Genomic DNA, 15,737 nt, shown 5'->3' with positions numbered 1-15,737 from the left:
TGCACCCATAGTGATTCAAGGGAAACATACATTTAACCTTCTAGTCTTGCCTCTGTGCCTATGAAATGAGCCTGATTTTGGAATAAGTTGATATAGTAGAAAGAGTATGGACTTTGAAATGCATACATGTGGCTCTGCTGTGTGACTATGGGAAAATATTTAACTTCTCTGATCCTTAAAATTTCCCATCTAAAAATGGGAATAATAATAGTACTATTTGTTGAGATTTGTTGTGCATGTTTAATGAAATAATGAAAGCAAAGAAGCAGGTGTGTAATAGTCCCCATTATCACTACCACCATCCTACTTACCTGAGATGGCATCTCCTTATCCATCAAGGCTCAGCTCAACCACCATCTCCTCTGGGATGTCTTCCCTGAGTCCCAAATCTGTGCAGGTGTCCCGCCTCTCTTTGACTGTGTGCTTATCCCTATCACGTGGCTGTATCTGATCCTCCATTACTTGTGTGCCCAACTGGGGTGCCCAACTAATGGGAAATTGCAGTTATTTAAGATTGAAGTAAATAAGTATTTTTTTCTTTCAATGTACATGCAGTATATTTTCAAAGGACTACCACATTAGTAGGACATAAACACTCATTAAATTGTTTAAATGTAATAACATTAACAAAAAAATTAAGTGTTTCTTTGGCCTGGATGTGCTGTGAGAAATATTACTGTGAACCAAGAGAGATCAGGAACCTGTGTATAGGAAAATGTTGATGCTCTGAACTAGAGAAATGACAGTGATTATTGCTATTGTTATAACAAATGCCACAGTCATAATAATGTCATAGCTACTAGCTAACATGTAATTCAGCCCTTCCTATTTCCCAGGCACTGTTCTGAGCAATTGGGCATGCTTAAAGGGGTCACATATATTAGCTCCTTTAACCCCCTTCACATCCCTAAACAAAAAGTGTATTTCTCCCACATTACGAAGAGGAAACTGAGGCGAGGCCTGTGGAGGAAGAGTAACTTGCTTAAGGTCCATGAATAGGTTGATGCTAGAGCTGGGATTCTAATCCAGGCCTTCTGACTGCAGACGCAGGGCTGCAGGGGATGCAAAGGAGAGAGTTGAGCTTTCTGGATGGCAGAATCCTCAGACTTTACAGATTTTAGGGACGGGAGAGAATAGACATTTTGGGTTGTCTACCTAACTGACTTGAGAAATGCTCTAACCCCACAGCCTGGTAACTCAGGTGACTCAGGGAGATGTGTGCATAGGTGACCCAAGCTAGGCCCAATGAAGCTTTCGCCAGGGAACTGAGGACTGAACCAATGAGCTTCTGTTGATTTTCTATGTCCACGTCAATCAACCCAAACAGATGGTTACTGTCACAATGTAACAGGAGGCAAAAGTGAAGAAGGTTCACAACCTTTTGCTGTTGAGGTCACTGCCCAGTGCTTTGCTTCTAGAGCCCAACTTGTTCCGTGACTTGTGTAGATTCCCTGGAATCAGCACTCTACCAATAACTTGCTTTTATTTCAGCCAGATTTTCTAGACTTCTGCTCCTTTTAACCAAAGGATATTTAACTAGAACCTTGGACATAGATGTCATAAAATACACCACTAAAAAAGGGGCGGGGGCGGGGGGACAATACCTCCATCGCTAAATATTTAGCTCCTTAAATTGAGTGGCCACGAGTGTCATCCAGATCGTAGACTTCGGGTAGGCCAACTCCTCTTAGAAACCAGGCAGGTCTGTGGAGTTCACAACAGTTCAGAAAGGCTACTTTCTGCACTGCCCGAGAGGTCAACAATCTGCCCGGCAATTACACTGCTGTCAGATTGTAAGCACACATTTGCAAATGGCTCTGTAATTGTTCAGAGACAATTTAGGCCTGTGCATGCAGGCCTCGTTACAGACTGTTAATGGGAACCTTACCCAACATCTGCTTTCATGGTTGGAGCCAGATTTGTGCTGTTTCAACACTTACGGGTATAAAACAGCAGCACGGATATTTTCCTCTGCCAACTCTCAGAAAATAAAAGCTCAGCAGCACTGGGCAGTTGCATGGCTGATTGATGGGTTTACGGCATTAGTATAACATGATTGTTTTCAGCGATTGCAGTCTTATTAAAAATGGTTTGGCTTTCTAAAAATGTAGTAAGTCAGTAAGATGGGCAATTGCCCCCAGACAATCCATGTTATGCTGCTTTACTCACCTGCTTCCTTGACCTCATGCAGGATGGTTAATACCATAAACTAAAAAATTTCTGTTAAATGTAAGGCATGATATATGGGGATGCCCATGTAAAAAGTGGTAGATCTCAAAGCATGCAATTCAGAATGTTTGCCTTTATGACTTTTGATATGGGGTATATCAGTGTTTTCCTGCTCTCAGCATTTTGAGGTAGACAACATCATTTCCCCCAATTGGTAGGCATATCCCTTCATTACAGCTGCTCTGGGTGACGCCTGCTGAGCCCCACTAATATCCAAGGGTGTCCTGTGCCTGTCACAGAGCCCATGTTACATGTCACAACTCATCCCAATTCTAACTGCTGGCAAACACCTCAGGTTTGGGTGACTCTCTACCTGGCCATTTTCAAGTGTTATATTTAGGGTTATAGCTCTGCTCAAACAAAGTGACTACAAATTATTGTGGCAGAAAGGTAACAGGATTTATTCTTCTCCCATATAATAGTCCCAACTCCCACGTGAATAGTTCAGGGTGGCAAGTTGCTTTGCTCCACAGAGTCATTCAGAGATCCAAGCTCTTATGATCTTTTGGTTCTGCCATTCTGCTAGGAATTGTCTTCATCTGTATGGTCAAAGCTGGGGTGCAGATAAATTCATGTTGCAGCTCATGGAAAAGGGAAAAGAGTCCAGGGAGGCTGGCTTACCTCTTAAATTGGAGATGACCTGCAAAGTCAACTTTCATTCACATCCCATTGGCCTAGACTAAGTTCTAGAGAGCCACATTTACCTGCAAAGCATTCTGGGTAATGCTATTTCTACCAGGGCGCTTTGGTCTCAGCTTCAACTCTATTGCCATGGAATAAAGGGACAAGAGATTTTGATGGCCAGCCAGAAATTGCTGACATATGTAACATCAGACAGAAAGAAATATTAGCTCTTGCCGAGACCGGTTTGGCTCAGTGGATAGAGCGTCGGCCTGCGGACTCAAGGGTCCCGGGTTCGATTCTGGTCAAGGGCATGTACCTTGGTTGCGGGCACATCCCCATTCGGGGGGTGTGCAAGAGGCAGCTGACCGATGTTTCTCTCTCATCGATGTTTCTAACTCTCTATCCCTCTCTCTTCCTCTCTGTAAAAAATCAATAAAATATATTTAAAAAAAAGAAATATTAGCTCTTATAAAGAGAAATGCTACATGGTTATATATTTAATAAATGTTTATTAAGTGCCTACTGTGTGCCAGATACATTTTCTTACCCATGTAATAAAAATGGGGCTAATATATTGTGGGTGAAATTATGCAATACCATAAACACATTTTCCACTTTTGAAAAACTTTTGCTCTTTCAGATAACAGAGGGCAACTGGAAATAAGGCAAGGTTTTTATCTTCATATTGCCTGGAAAATATTCGCACCTGTCAAATTCCACCAGCTGGCATTATTGTTGTTCCGCGGATAAGCACACACAAAGCTGCTTAGATAGTTATTTGGATGTTGGTCTCATAAATCATAACTTGCTTGGTGCATGTTTATAAAGCTTCAGGAAGGTTTCCTCCGAGGATGATGTCAGATCGTTGAGATTAAATTCAACCTCAAAGGTGGGTTTTTCCCCCAAAATAATTAAGGCAATGAACACAGCGAATTTTGCTGTTAGTCCTTTGATATAGTAAGTCACACCATCTTCAGGATTTGTGTACTCAAAGCAATGAATAATAAAATGATGACCAGATTGTGTCAGTTGATTCTGGTGGTAGGCGTGTGGGTGCAAGAAATAGTCCAGAGGCACCAGGAACACTTTCTTCACTTCATCGGGATTCGGCTGGGGCTGGAAATTGTGGTCTATGAACCCTACAACTGGTGTTATAAATGTATTTGTCTAAAAGCAGAAAACAAAATACACAAATTAAGAAGTGAAGAGATACTGTTGCAAATGTGAAAGTCATGCCACTTCCATGTAAACTAAGAAAACAGGCTGGCCTGGCCAGCGTGGCTTAGTGATTAAGCATCAACCTATGAACCAGGAGGTCACAATTCGATTCCCTGTCAGGGAACCTGCCCAGGTTGCGGGCTCCATCCCCAGTGGGGCAGGGGCATGCAGGAGGCAGCCCACTAATGATTCTTTCTCATCATTGATGTTTCTCTCTCTCTCTCTCCCTTCTTCTCTGAAATCAATAAAAATATATTTTTTTTAAAAAAAAGAAGGAAAAAAAAAAAAAGAAGAAGAAAGGCTGAAGTAATCAGTACATAAGGTGGGCAGGGCAGGAGGAACTTGCTACAGTTGTAAACTTTATGTTACCCATGAAATGTGGGGAGTCCCTGCCCTTACCCGCAGCCTCTGTAAGATAGCTTTGTAAATATTTTGTGAATATAAGAAGGCACAATATTTTGGAATGACAATTTAGCATTATAAATTCATGGTCCCTCTGACTTAGAAATTGCAGTTGTGTAAGTAAATTCCTACCAGTGAGAAAAAATACAAATGCTCAGGTCCTCTAATAATCTCGTTCCATTATAACATTGATGAGATGTTGTGGGAACTTGGTTTATGTCAACTAGCCTAGGGTAAAATTGGTTTTGTTATGTTGTTCACTTAAAGTTGCAGAATCTGTCGACAATGCTAAGTAAGGACTTACTGCACAAGACTGAAGCATTATTTGCAATAGCCCAAAACTCTAAAGTTACCACCCTTCAATTGACAGACATTTAGGGTAGATCAATTAGGAGTATAGCCATATCCTATATAATAAAAGCCTAATATGCCAAGTGTCTGACCACTGGACTGTTCGACCAGTCGCTATGATGCACACTGACCACCAGGGGGCAGACACTCCGACCAGTAAGTTAGCTTGTTGCTGGGGTCTAGCCGATGGGGACTGGCGTGACAGGTCGGACATGCCCTGGAGCCTTCCAGCAGTCCCTCCCTGGCCCCAATCGTGCACCAGTGGGGTCCCTCAGCCTGGCCTGTGCTCTCTCGCACTCTGGGACCCCTCGGGGGATGTCGGAGAGCTGCAGGCCAGACCGAGGGACCACACTGGTGCACGAATTCGTAATGGGATAATATGCCCCTTAAAAAAATGCGATAGATAACTTTCCCTATCAGTATAGGAAAAATCATCTTATCAATAGAAAAATGACATAATATTGTGGCATATTCCCATTTATGGGAAATTATATATATAAAATCATATATGAACTATTTTACGTAGCTCATATATTTATATGTGGGAGGATTTCTATTTACCTTCACAACTGCTTGAAAATAAATGTAGAGTGTTGTTAAGTGAAAGGTTCTACTGGGAATTTTGGCGGGGAGGCCTGGGGTTTAGTGTAGAAGTACCTACAGGATTCCACAGCACCCAGTTTGGAAACCACTGATGGAGTTCCCCTTTCATTTCTGGATGGGGGAAGGGACCAGACAAGAAAAGGGGCTTGCCCAAGGCCACTTAGCTAATAAGGGCAAAGTCCACACAAGGACCAGTCTCTTCACTCTACGGATGGCACTCTCAGAGGTCAGGTTTGCCATCCTGAAGCCAGTGGGTGCACTGGGAGCTCACGAGTCCAAGAAACCCAGTCCATTCCAGCCCTTACATCAAACAGATACGGCACCAGGCGGCAGACAACCTCCACCTGATGAGGACACAGCCCCACTTCCTCCTGGGCCTCCCGGAGGGCCGTGGCCACATCATCCGCATCCGTGGTTTCGCACTTTCCTCCAGGGAAGCAGACTTCTCCAGGCGACCGTCTCAGCTGGACAGTGAGAAACAGAGCGGCACAGGGTGATTCCAATGTGGGAACCACTCACTCACTCACTCAATAAGCACTTACTGAACCTCTATGCTGTGCTGCAGGGCATTCTTAAAATAGTGGAAATACGTAAAGAACAGGAGCAGAAAACACGTTGTACTTGAATCTTTTTATAAAAATGAACTTTGAAAACTGCTCTCACTTCTGACTTTTCTCTATTTGCCCCTCTCCCCCTTGCCCCCCCCCCCCCAAATACCATTCACACACAAACAGATTTACATTGATGGGGGGCGGAGGCTGAAAGAAAGGATAAAGAAAAGGGCGATGCTACCAATAGATAACTTTTACTGAGTGCTTACTATGTTGCTTCACAGGGACTTTTTTTCACTGAGTCATCAGAACAGTTTTATAAGCTGTTTTTTAAAAGTTATTTTTTAATTGAGTGAAATTCATAACATAAAATTAAACTAAACAATCAGTGACATTTAAAATATTCACAGTGTTACATAACTCCTACCACCGTCTAGTTCCAGGACATTCTCATCACCCCAGAGACTGTACCCACCAAGCAGTGGATTCCCACTTGCCTCCCCTCCCTGCCCTTACTTTCTGTCCCTATGGATTTACCTTCCTGCATATTCCCTGTAAATGGAATCATATGACATGTGTGACCTTTGGCATCTGCTTTTTTCGCTTAGCCCGTCATGTTTCTGAAATTCTTCCACATTGTACCATGTATCAGTACCTTTTTCCTTTTTATGGATGAATAGTTTCCCACTGTATATATATATTGTAATTTGTTTATCTTTCCATTAATGAGCATATAGGCTACTATAATATTATTATTTCCACTTTTAAAAAAATACTTTTAAAAATTGATTTCAGAGAGGAAGGGAGAGGGAGAGAGATAGAAACATCAATGAAGAGAATCATTGATTGGCTGCCTCCTGCATACCCCCTACTGGGATCGAGCCTGCAACTCGGGCATATGCCTTGATTGGGAATCAAACCGTGACCTCCTGGTTCACAGGTTGACGCTCAACCACTGTGCCACGATGGCTGGGAATTATTTACACTGTTAGATAAAGGAACTAAAATTCAAAGAGGTTAAATAATCTGACCAGTTTCACATAGGGTGAGTAGTGGAGCTGGAACATAAACCAGGATTTAATTCTAGAGCCACGCCCTTAAGTATCGAACCATACATTTAAGACATTACACAGAACATGCGGTCGTCAGCACTGACCTGTGATGCCACCCCCTATCTCTGCACAGACTAAAGGAACAGGAGCCTCTCCCTGCAAAGCCCCTTCCACATATATCCTTGATCCCATGCCTCCGACTTCAGGAGAACCGTTTGTCTCCATTTGTAGCATCCTGAATAATTCCCCCCTTTTAAAAATCTCTGTCTTTAAAATGATTTCTTTCCTATCCTCGGCTGGAGGAGCACAACCACCCCCTCCAACCCCCGCTTCTCTCCTCTGCAGGACCAAACTTCTAAGCAAACGTGATCTCAATTTGTTTCACACTCACTCCGCCAGTGCCCACCATCCTTTCTCTCCTGAACCGTCCAGGGGACCTCAAGGTCAGCAGGGGTCCTGGGTCTGCGTCTTCTCAACAGTGTGCAATGCGGGTAATGTCTGTCCTCAGGGAGTCCGTCACATGAGCTGATGGCTGCAGTGCCTGGCACAGCGCCTGGCCCATGTTAAATATTTATTAATGAGAACTCGTAAGGACAGTTCTTGACGTTTAGAAGCTAAATCAAAAGGTCATGCAGGCATTTTTAGCACTGGGGCCAATATATCCACGTAAGATGCCATTATAAATTTTGTAATGTTCTACAGTTTAAAGTCCCATTTGGGCAGGCTTCTTAAAAATGAAAGAAAACATTTTAAAGTTCCTCTCTGTTAATAAATCAGTAACAAAAATACATTTAAAAAATCAGTAACAGTGCAGAAGTTGCTACAATACACAGAAACCTCACCCATCTTCACATCAATTGTAGACATGAGTGTAGGTGAAAACCAGGTTGATGGACATGTCTCTACTGTCTTGACCATTCACCATCCAAATGCATAAGAGAGAGACCTAATGCCACATCACCTCTGAAAGCTTACTCCATAGCGTTAGCTCATTCAGCAGCAAGGGACCACTGACACACTGACAGGGACACCTGCAGGGACTCATCGGGCTCGACAGAAATGCAGGCCTGATTTAATGCCTATTTTAAATACTCGTAAGAAAATGTCATGCTGTTTCAAAGAAAATCCTACATAATAAAAAGGTAATATGCAAATTGCATCACTCCGCTACGCCCACGATTGGGCCGGCTGGAGGCGCGGGGGGGCGGGACTCAGGGAGGCCGATTGGCTGGCGGTAGGAGTGGGGGGTGGGAACTCGCGAGTCCCCGCCCCCCGCTCCTAAATGGCCGGCGCTGCGGGAGGACCCATGGGGCCGGCTGAAGGTGCCGGTGGCGGAACTCCGGGTGGCCGATTGCGTGGCTGCCAGCACCAGTTTTCCACCAGCACGTTTTCCTCTGGCCACCCGCTGATCCTAGCGCCTCCCGAGTCCCGCCCCCAGCCTTTGGGAGGCGCTCAGATCGGCAGGTGGCCAGAGGAAAACTGGTGCTGGCGGAAAACGTGCTGGCAGCCAGGTGAAGGAAAGTCTATTGCACGAAACTTCGTGCAACGGGCTTCTAGTACATTCATAAAAATGATGATTGACAAACTGTCAGATCAGAAAGGGCCCTATCTAAGTACATAAGTTTTTTTCTTTTTGTAAAAAAGCATAATATTTTTATTAAATAAAACCTTATGGAATTCTACTCAAAAGCCAAATAAGGTTGCAGCCTAATTTCCTTAGACTTCCATCTATGTTTTTTTTCTTGAATTTCCTCTTGCCTGTTTCAAGCCCTAGAGAGCTGGGAGCAGAGAGAGAAGAGGGAAAAGAGAGGGAAGAGGAGAGGAGAGGAGAAGAGAGAGAAGAAGAAGAGAGAGGAGAGGAGAGGAGAGGAGAGGAGAGGAGAGGAGAGGAGAGGGGAGGGGAGGGGAGGGGAGGGGAGGGGAGGGGAGGGGAGGGGAGGGGAGGAGAGGAGAGGAGAGGAGAGGAGAGGAGAGGAGAGGAGAGGAGAGGAGAGGAGAGGAGAGGAGAGACAATGACAGGGGGGAGAGAGGAGAAGGAAGAGGGAGGAGCATGAGGAGGAGGGAGAGCGATATCCTTACCCTCATAACATTAGGCACTGTCTTCAGTCCCATTTTAGGAAGAAAACGGAGGCTCAGAGAGAACTTTGCTCCAGGTTCCAGAGCTAGCAGGAGAGCCCACACTTGCGCAGGAGGGACTGATGACATGCGCCTCCTTCCCCATCTACCGGGAGGAAATCCATGGGCCCAGCTTGTGTGACTCCAGGGAGGAGGCAAGCTCAGGTAATGCCCGAGGGAATTTCTTGCCCTCACAGCCAGAGAGGCTTAGAGTTCAATTTAATTAGCTTTACATACTTTTTTTTAAAATGTGACCTTTGCATATCAGAGTTCATGGTCTAAGATTATTCTCACTTAATAGTCAATAGACAAAGTTACTCTAGGTGAAACAGAGATCAGAGACCCGTTTTGGTCTTGTCTAGATTTTCTACATGATTGTTCAATTGATAATTAAAAAAACAAGTTTCTGCTGTATTTCCCGGCAGAGCTGGGAACAGACCTGGTCCCCTGGTTCCTCGTTAAGTATCTCCCCTTGGAAACTTGATTGTCATCATCTGACCCAGACAGGAAAGAATCCACACAAGTCTAATACCAAATCCAGGAAACTTCAGCTGATATTTCAGCTTGCTTTTTCCCCTATGGAGATACTTTTGGTTATTCTGTGTAGAAAGACACTTTATTATGGCCCATTTTCTTTTTTGTACTTGTGACAATTTGAAATTACTGCTTTCCAACTTTTCCTCAGAAGTACCCCTAACAGCAAGAGACAATGACCGTACCCAGGTGTGTACCCAGGGGAACTCCATTCCCAGCCAAATATTTTTTTTAAGTTGAACAGTTATCTTAAAAACCTCAAGCCATGTCTGTCTGCTAATGGCGCTAATAATGATGACATCTGAAACTTACCGAGTCCTTGCCAAGTGCCAGGCTTGTTTTAGAAGCTTTACATTAGTTACCCTGTGAAATTCTCACGGAGGCCCTATTAGACAGGTGTTAATATTTTGTCCTCATTTTGCAAGTGAGACTGCAGCACAGAGAGGAGAACTAAGTAAGACAGAGTCACAGAGCTGACAAGGAGAGAGCCTGCATTCAAACATGGGCAGCCAGCTTCAGGGCCCAGACTGTTAACTTTGCTGCTCCAGAATTTTCACTTTATACCTGGGGTGGGATTGGTCTAAAACAGTGGCAAACTGTCCCCCCTCTCCCCCATTCCTTCCAGGACAGGAGACAAAGTCTAGAGACTTTTGTGGTTATCACAAAGGTGTGTGTGTGTGTGTGTGTGTGTGTGTGTGTGTGTGTGTGTGTGTGAACTAGATGTTACTGGCATCTAGTAGGTAGGGGCCAGAGATGATGCTGAACATACATCCCATAATGCACAGGGCAGCTTCCACAACAAGGAATTATCCAGCCCAAATGCCAGTGGCCCCAAGGTTAAGAAACCCAGGTCTAAAAGTATTCTAAATTACTTATTTTTCTTTCCAAAAAATTTCCCCAAAATGCCATGTTATCCTGTGGCTCCTCAAACATCACAATTCTGAAAGTCCATTTGGGAATCTCTGGCCTCAAAATGTGTGCAAGTGACAACATTTCATGGGGTTTTCAAATGTCATGAGACTTTAATGGCAGAACCTCTTGTCACCTACCTTCTCTGACCGGAGGGTGAACAACAGATGAAGTTTTCCTTCTTTAGCCAACAACGGTAAAAGGATGGAATATTTACTAGACGACAAGTGAGAATATTTGGTCCCAACATCATGCTTTTTTAAGCGGGCCTTAGCATCATCTATCAAACTGTTTCTAAAAGGGAAATAAACCAAACATTATAGTACCAGCGTTATAATTTAAAAAATCTCCTTGTCCTGCCTATGTTTCTGCTTTGCTGAGTATCTTGAGGTTTACCATTTCTGAGTCTCGGTGTACTTTTCAATAACATGACAGAAATAATAATTTTTTAAAAAAATAACATGATTTTCAGCAAGATAAAATGAGGCAAAAACCTACAGTTTCACTTTCCAATTAACCGCAGTTCACCTTAGCCCAAAAATATTAAGTTAAAAATTTCAGAAATAAACAATTCATAAGTTTTCAATATGTGCTGTTCTGAGTAGGGTGATGAAATCTTGCCCTGCCCAACTCCATCCCACCTGAGACATGAATCATTCCTTTATCCAGGTGTCCAGGCTGTCTATGCTACCTGCCCATTAGTCACTCAGTAGCCTTCTTGGTGATCAGATGCAGTGCTTGTGTTCAAGTAACTCTTATTTTACTTAACAATGGCCCCAAAGCACAAGAGTAATGATGCTGGCAATTCTGATATGCCAAAGAGAAGATGTAAAGTGCTTCCCATAAGGGAAAAGGTAAGTACAGTACAATAAGATATTTTGAGAGAGACCACACTTACATAATTTTTATTACAGTATATTGTTATACTCATTCTATTGTATTATCATTGTTAATCTCTTACTCCCGTGGTCGGCAAACTGTGGCTCTCGAGCCACATGCGGCTCTTTGGCCCCTTGAGTGTGGCTCTTCCACAAAATACCACGGCCTGGGCGAGTCTATTTTGAAGAAGTGGCATTAGAAGAAGTTTAAGTTTAAAAAATTTGGCTCTCAAAAAGAAATTTCAATTGTTGTACTGTTGATATTTGGCTCTGTTGACTAATGAGTTTGCCAACCACTGTCTTAACTCTGTGTAGGAAAAAACATTATAGTATATATATCTATGGTTTGGTACTATCTGCAGTTTCAGGCATCTCCTATGGGTCTTGGAACGTATCCCCCATGGGTGAGGGGTGCAACTATGTACTAAGAACACAGTTTAGTGCACAAGTTCATTTGAAAACTAAATTTAAATTATGGTAAAATACTTTTTAACAAAGCAATAGTTAATTATCAAAATCCATAACTATATTCAGGTAAGACAGGTTTGCTAAATAAGACATTGTAAGGTCAGATCATTGTAAAGTTAAGAACTTTCTCTTAATCTGGCCCTTATGTCATGTTATCAAGCATTCCTTTTGTTATTAAATATTCAACTGCTTTATAACAGTGGTCCCCAAACTTTAACAGCAACAGAATCCCCTGGAGGGTTGGCTGGGCCCACCCCAAACTGTGACTGGGCTGGTGTGAAGTAAGTGTGGGGTGGAGCCTGAGACTTAGCATTTACATCAAACTCCCAAGCGATGGTGATGTTGCAGACCAGGGGAACACACTTTGAGAATATACGAGTATTGGGATTTATGACCACAAATGGTGCCCTGAATCCGTGACTGTGAATTTGTTTGGGTCCTTTTGAATGCTGTATTTTGCTGCTGGTTTGTGTAGTGGCTTAAATAGTGTCCTCCCTAAACCACAAATCTGACTTTACTTGGAAACAGAATTTCTGTAGATGTAATTAGTTTAGGACTGGTTTTAAGGTGGGCCCTAATTCCAGTGACTGGTGTCCTTATAAAAAGAGGAGAGGACACAGAGAGGCAGATACACAAGAAAGAAGGCCAGGTGAAGACAGAGGCAGCGACGGGATGTGATGCTGCCAGAAGCCAGGGAACACCAGAAGCTGCCACAGGCCAGGAAGGGTCCTCCCCGAGAACCTGGCCGGGAGGATGGCAGGATTTTGTACTTCTAGATTTCACAACTGTGAGAGCATAAACTTCTGTTTTGTAAGCTACCCAGTTTGTGGCACATTGTTCTTGACAACCCAATAAACTAACAGTTTAGTTGTAATTTTTCTATGGGAAAGGCAGTTTTGCAGAGAGGGCAAAATCAGATGTGGAAGTCAGCTAGAACTGGTTTCAAAATGCTTAGGAATGACCTCTCTGAGCTCCCCTCCCCTCACCTGTGACATGTTTGAAAGTATTTATGAGGATTTAAAGACATATTTCCTATACGGTGGCTGGTACTCAGCTAGTGGCCTACGAATGATGACTACTGTCATGTCTCCATCATTAAATGAGCAGTTGTTTGTGGGAGGTGTTTGCTATTTTATGCCTCTTTCTACTGGCAGATGCTCCCTAAAAGTGGTTGGATAACCACAGTGGACTGCAAAATAACGACCAAAGGCTTGAAAGGCATCAGAGTGCTGGGAACTCCAGGGAGGCATCCAGAAGAGGAAACGGGCCTGCCCAGTGTGGCTTCGAAGAGGCCCCAGGACTAATCAGAGGGTCCAGCAGATGCCAAGTCTGCAAAAATGTGTCTGTCCACATTAGGGGCTGATCCTGGGAATCATCACCATAAAAACACTAACAAAAACGTAGCAGCCACCCTGTTCTGAGCATGGGCTTATCCCCACACTCTTGCCTTGCTTTTCTCTTTTCATCTTCACACCAGCCCAGCGAGGTGAGCGCCTAATCTGGTCCAGAACCACAGGGTTATGTAACTGAGACCCAAGGCCACGACTGGGAGTAGCCACCGGAGGACTTGAACCCTGGGTTGCCAGGTGCGGGCTGGGGTTCCAGAGGTCGAACTCTGGAGACGCCTGGAGCAGAAGACGTAAGCGGCTGGGCAGGGGAACGCCTTGCCCTTGGGGGACGGGGGAACCCATGATGACAGGTGTTAACTCAAGATGCCAGAGCCCGGCTCCGTCTGGGGCCAGAGAAGATGCAGAGGTCCCTGGACCCTGCCGGCGGCCAAGGAGATGAGGGCAGAGTGCGGGCTCGGCAAAAGCAATCGCGGGTAAAAAGCCCCTAGGACCCGCGGCCCGCGATCAGCTCGGCCCCGCCCCGATCAAAGCCGGCTCAGAGTGCCAGGGCCCGGGGAGGCTTTACCTGACTGTCTCCGGAGCACGGGGTCGCGACATTGTTCCGGGAAAGTTTGTTTCCAGCGGGTGACTCCTCAGCGGTGCTGGGGCGGCCGGGCATGCGCAGAGGCAGCTGGCCTGGGGAGGGGATGAGGGTGGGCCTAGGGACGGGTAGGAGGCGGGGCCTATGGCCAGAGTCGGCGATGGGGCGGGGCCTAAGTCCAGAGATGGTGATGGGGCGGGGCGTGGGGAAGTGGGCGGGGCCTGGCGCCGTAGGCGGAGAATCAGGGCGGGACGACACGTGAGGGCGGGGCTTGCGGGGCTTAATGCAGGGCCTTCCAGGTCCTGGGAAACGGTTTCTGCCCTGCTCCTTGCTCTGTCCTTGGAATACTGGGCATATGAGGAATTCTGAAATTGAGAATTGTAAAAAAAAAAAGGAGAGAGAAAACGAAAATGCAGTGCTGGTGAGTTGAGAGGATTCTGACACTCGTATTTACTGTTGCTAGGAGGTTAAGTTGGTTCCATTTTTCTGAACAGCATTTACTCAGCACCTGCTATGTGCTGGGTACAAATCCCACAGCTGGCAAAAAGGCACGTGGAGCTTACCGTCAAATGGGGGAGAGAGACAGGAAGCAGAAAATTACATAGATAAAGCAGAGGCCTTCAGTCCTTGGAGAACATCTGTGGGAGAAACGTGACCAAATCAGATCAGAGACGGCTTACCTACCGGAGAGAATGGAAACAAGAGCAGCCCTCCAAGGCAGCTGTCCCCAAGTGCAGTTAGTTCAGGACCCGCAGCATCAGCACCACTCGGGTGCTGTTAAATACAGACTCCGGGGTCTCATCCCAGAGCTGCTGAATCAGAAATGGGGGTCAGGACCACTGATCTGTGCATAGGAGATTCTGGCTGTGTGGAAAGTAAACAAGGGAAGGGGGCAGAGGAGAGAGTTCCAGGAAGAAGGACAAATTTGTGCGAAGACTCCATGGTGTGCAAAGACCCGAGAGGAGTGGCTTGAGAAGAGCCAGTGAGAGGGAGCCTGGTTGGAGCTGGCACTTGGGAGGTCAGACTTCAGAGACGTAAGGCCAGGCTGACTTCTCTGTCCTGTACAGGAGGTGCAATGCCTGAAACCCACAATAATGTTTTCATTTTCATTTCTTTTAAAATCAGAAGAAAATGAATATAATAATAAGCAATATAAAATAATAAATCCAGCCTGATTACATTCATCTTTATACCAACACAGTCATAACATAGAATTTATTATTATTATTATTATTATTATTATTATTATTATTAGTTTATGGAGGAAGGGGTTCATAAAACCAAAATTGCCTAGGGACTGTGAAATTCACAGTGTGGCCCTGGGTGGTGGGACAGTTGGGCCACAGTTCCCAAGATCTCTAAAACCACTGAGCTTAGATGTTCCCCTAGTGAGTCTGCCAAGGCTGTGAGCCCAAACCAAAAGCTTGATGACAGCCTAATAATAACAATGATGGCACCTCACCCACATTTGTGTACTTCACCCTCTGAGGAACCCTATGAAGTAGGGTCATTTCTATAGCGGTATTAACATCCTCACTTTCCAAATTAGGAAATAAAAAACAATGTCTTTCTTAAGTTCACACAGCGAGGGTTCAAGGTTAGATCATTCTGACCTCTGAGTTCATTTGTTTCAACATCACCTCTCAGAAGCAACTGACCTGTGAATTATATGGCTCTGATTATGAATGAGGAGATAAATTAACCCTTCCTCTAATATCTGTTGCATGCTTACTATGTGCTAGGCCTGTCTAAAGTGTGACGCCTTGACCATTAAGACCTCTTAATCTATTGGGGGTTATAATAAACACGACTCAGTCTAGTAACACAGAGTGCATGCTCAGCTCTGTAGGAGAAGGGAAGGGGAAGCGGTTCAG

General features: G+C 44.7%; 1 protein-coding gene across 1 annotated transcript; it reads right to left on the bottom strand.

The window, feature by feature from the left end:
* Positions 1-2,666: 2,666 nt before the first annotated feature.
* NUDT7 (nudix hydrolase 7) lies at positions 2,667-13,957 on the bottom strand. The gene is made up of 4 exons (XM_079800723.1): positions 13,849-13,957; positions 10,729-10,882; positions 5,733-5,891; positions 2,667-4,020 (listed from the first exon to the last, which is right to left on the bottom strand). The coding sequence occupies exons 1-4, from the start codon at positions 13,878-13,880 to the stop codon at positions 3,652-3,654; spliced, it is 714 nt and encodes a 237-aa protein (XP_079656849.1). The 5' UTR covers positions 13,881-13,957; the 3' UTR covers positions 2,667-3,651.
* Positions 13,958-15,737: the final 1,780 nt, after the last annotated feature.

Source organism: Cnephaeus nilssonii, assembly GCF_951640355.1.
Source record: "Cnephaeus nilssonii genome assembly, chromosome: 20".
Taxonomy (NCBI): domain Eukaryota; kingdom Metazoa; phylum Chordata; class Mammalia; order Chiroptera; family Vespertilionidae; genus Cnephaeus; species Cnephaeus nilssonii.
The sequence above is the reverse complement of the archived record's forward strand: the minus strand, read 5'-3'. Positions and strand labels throughout refer to the sequence as shown.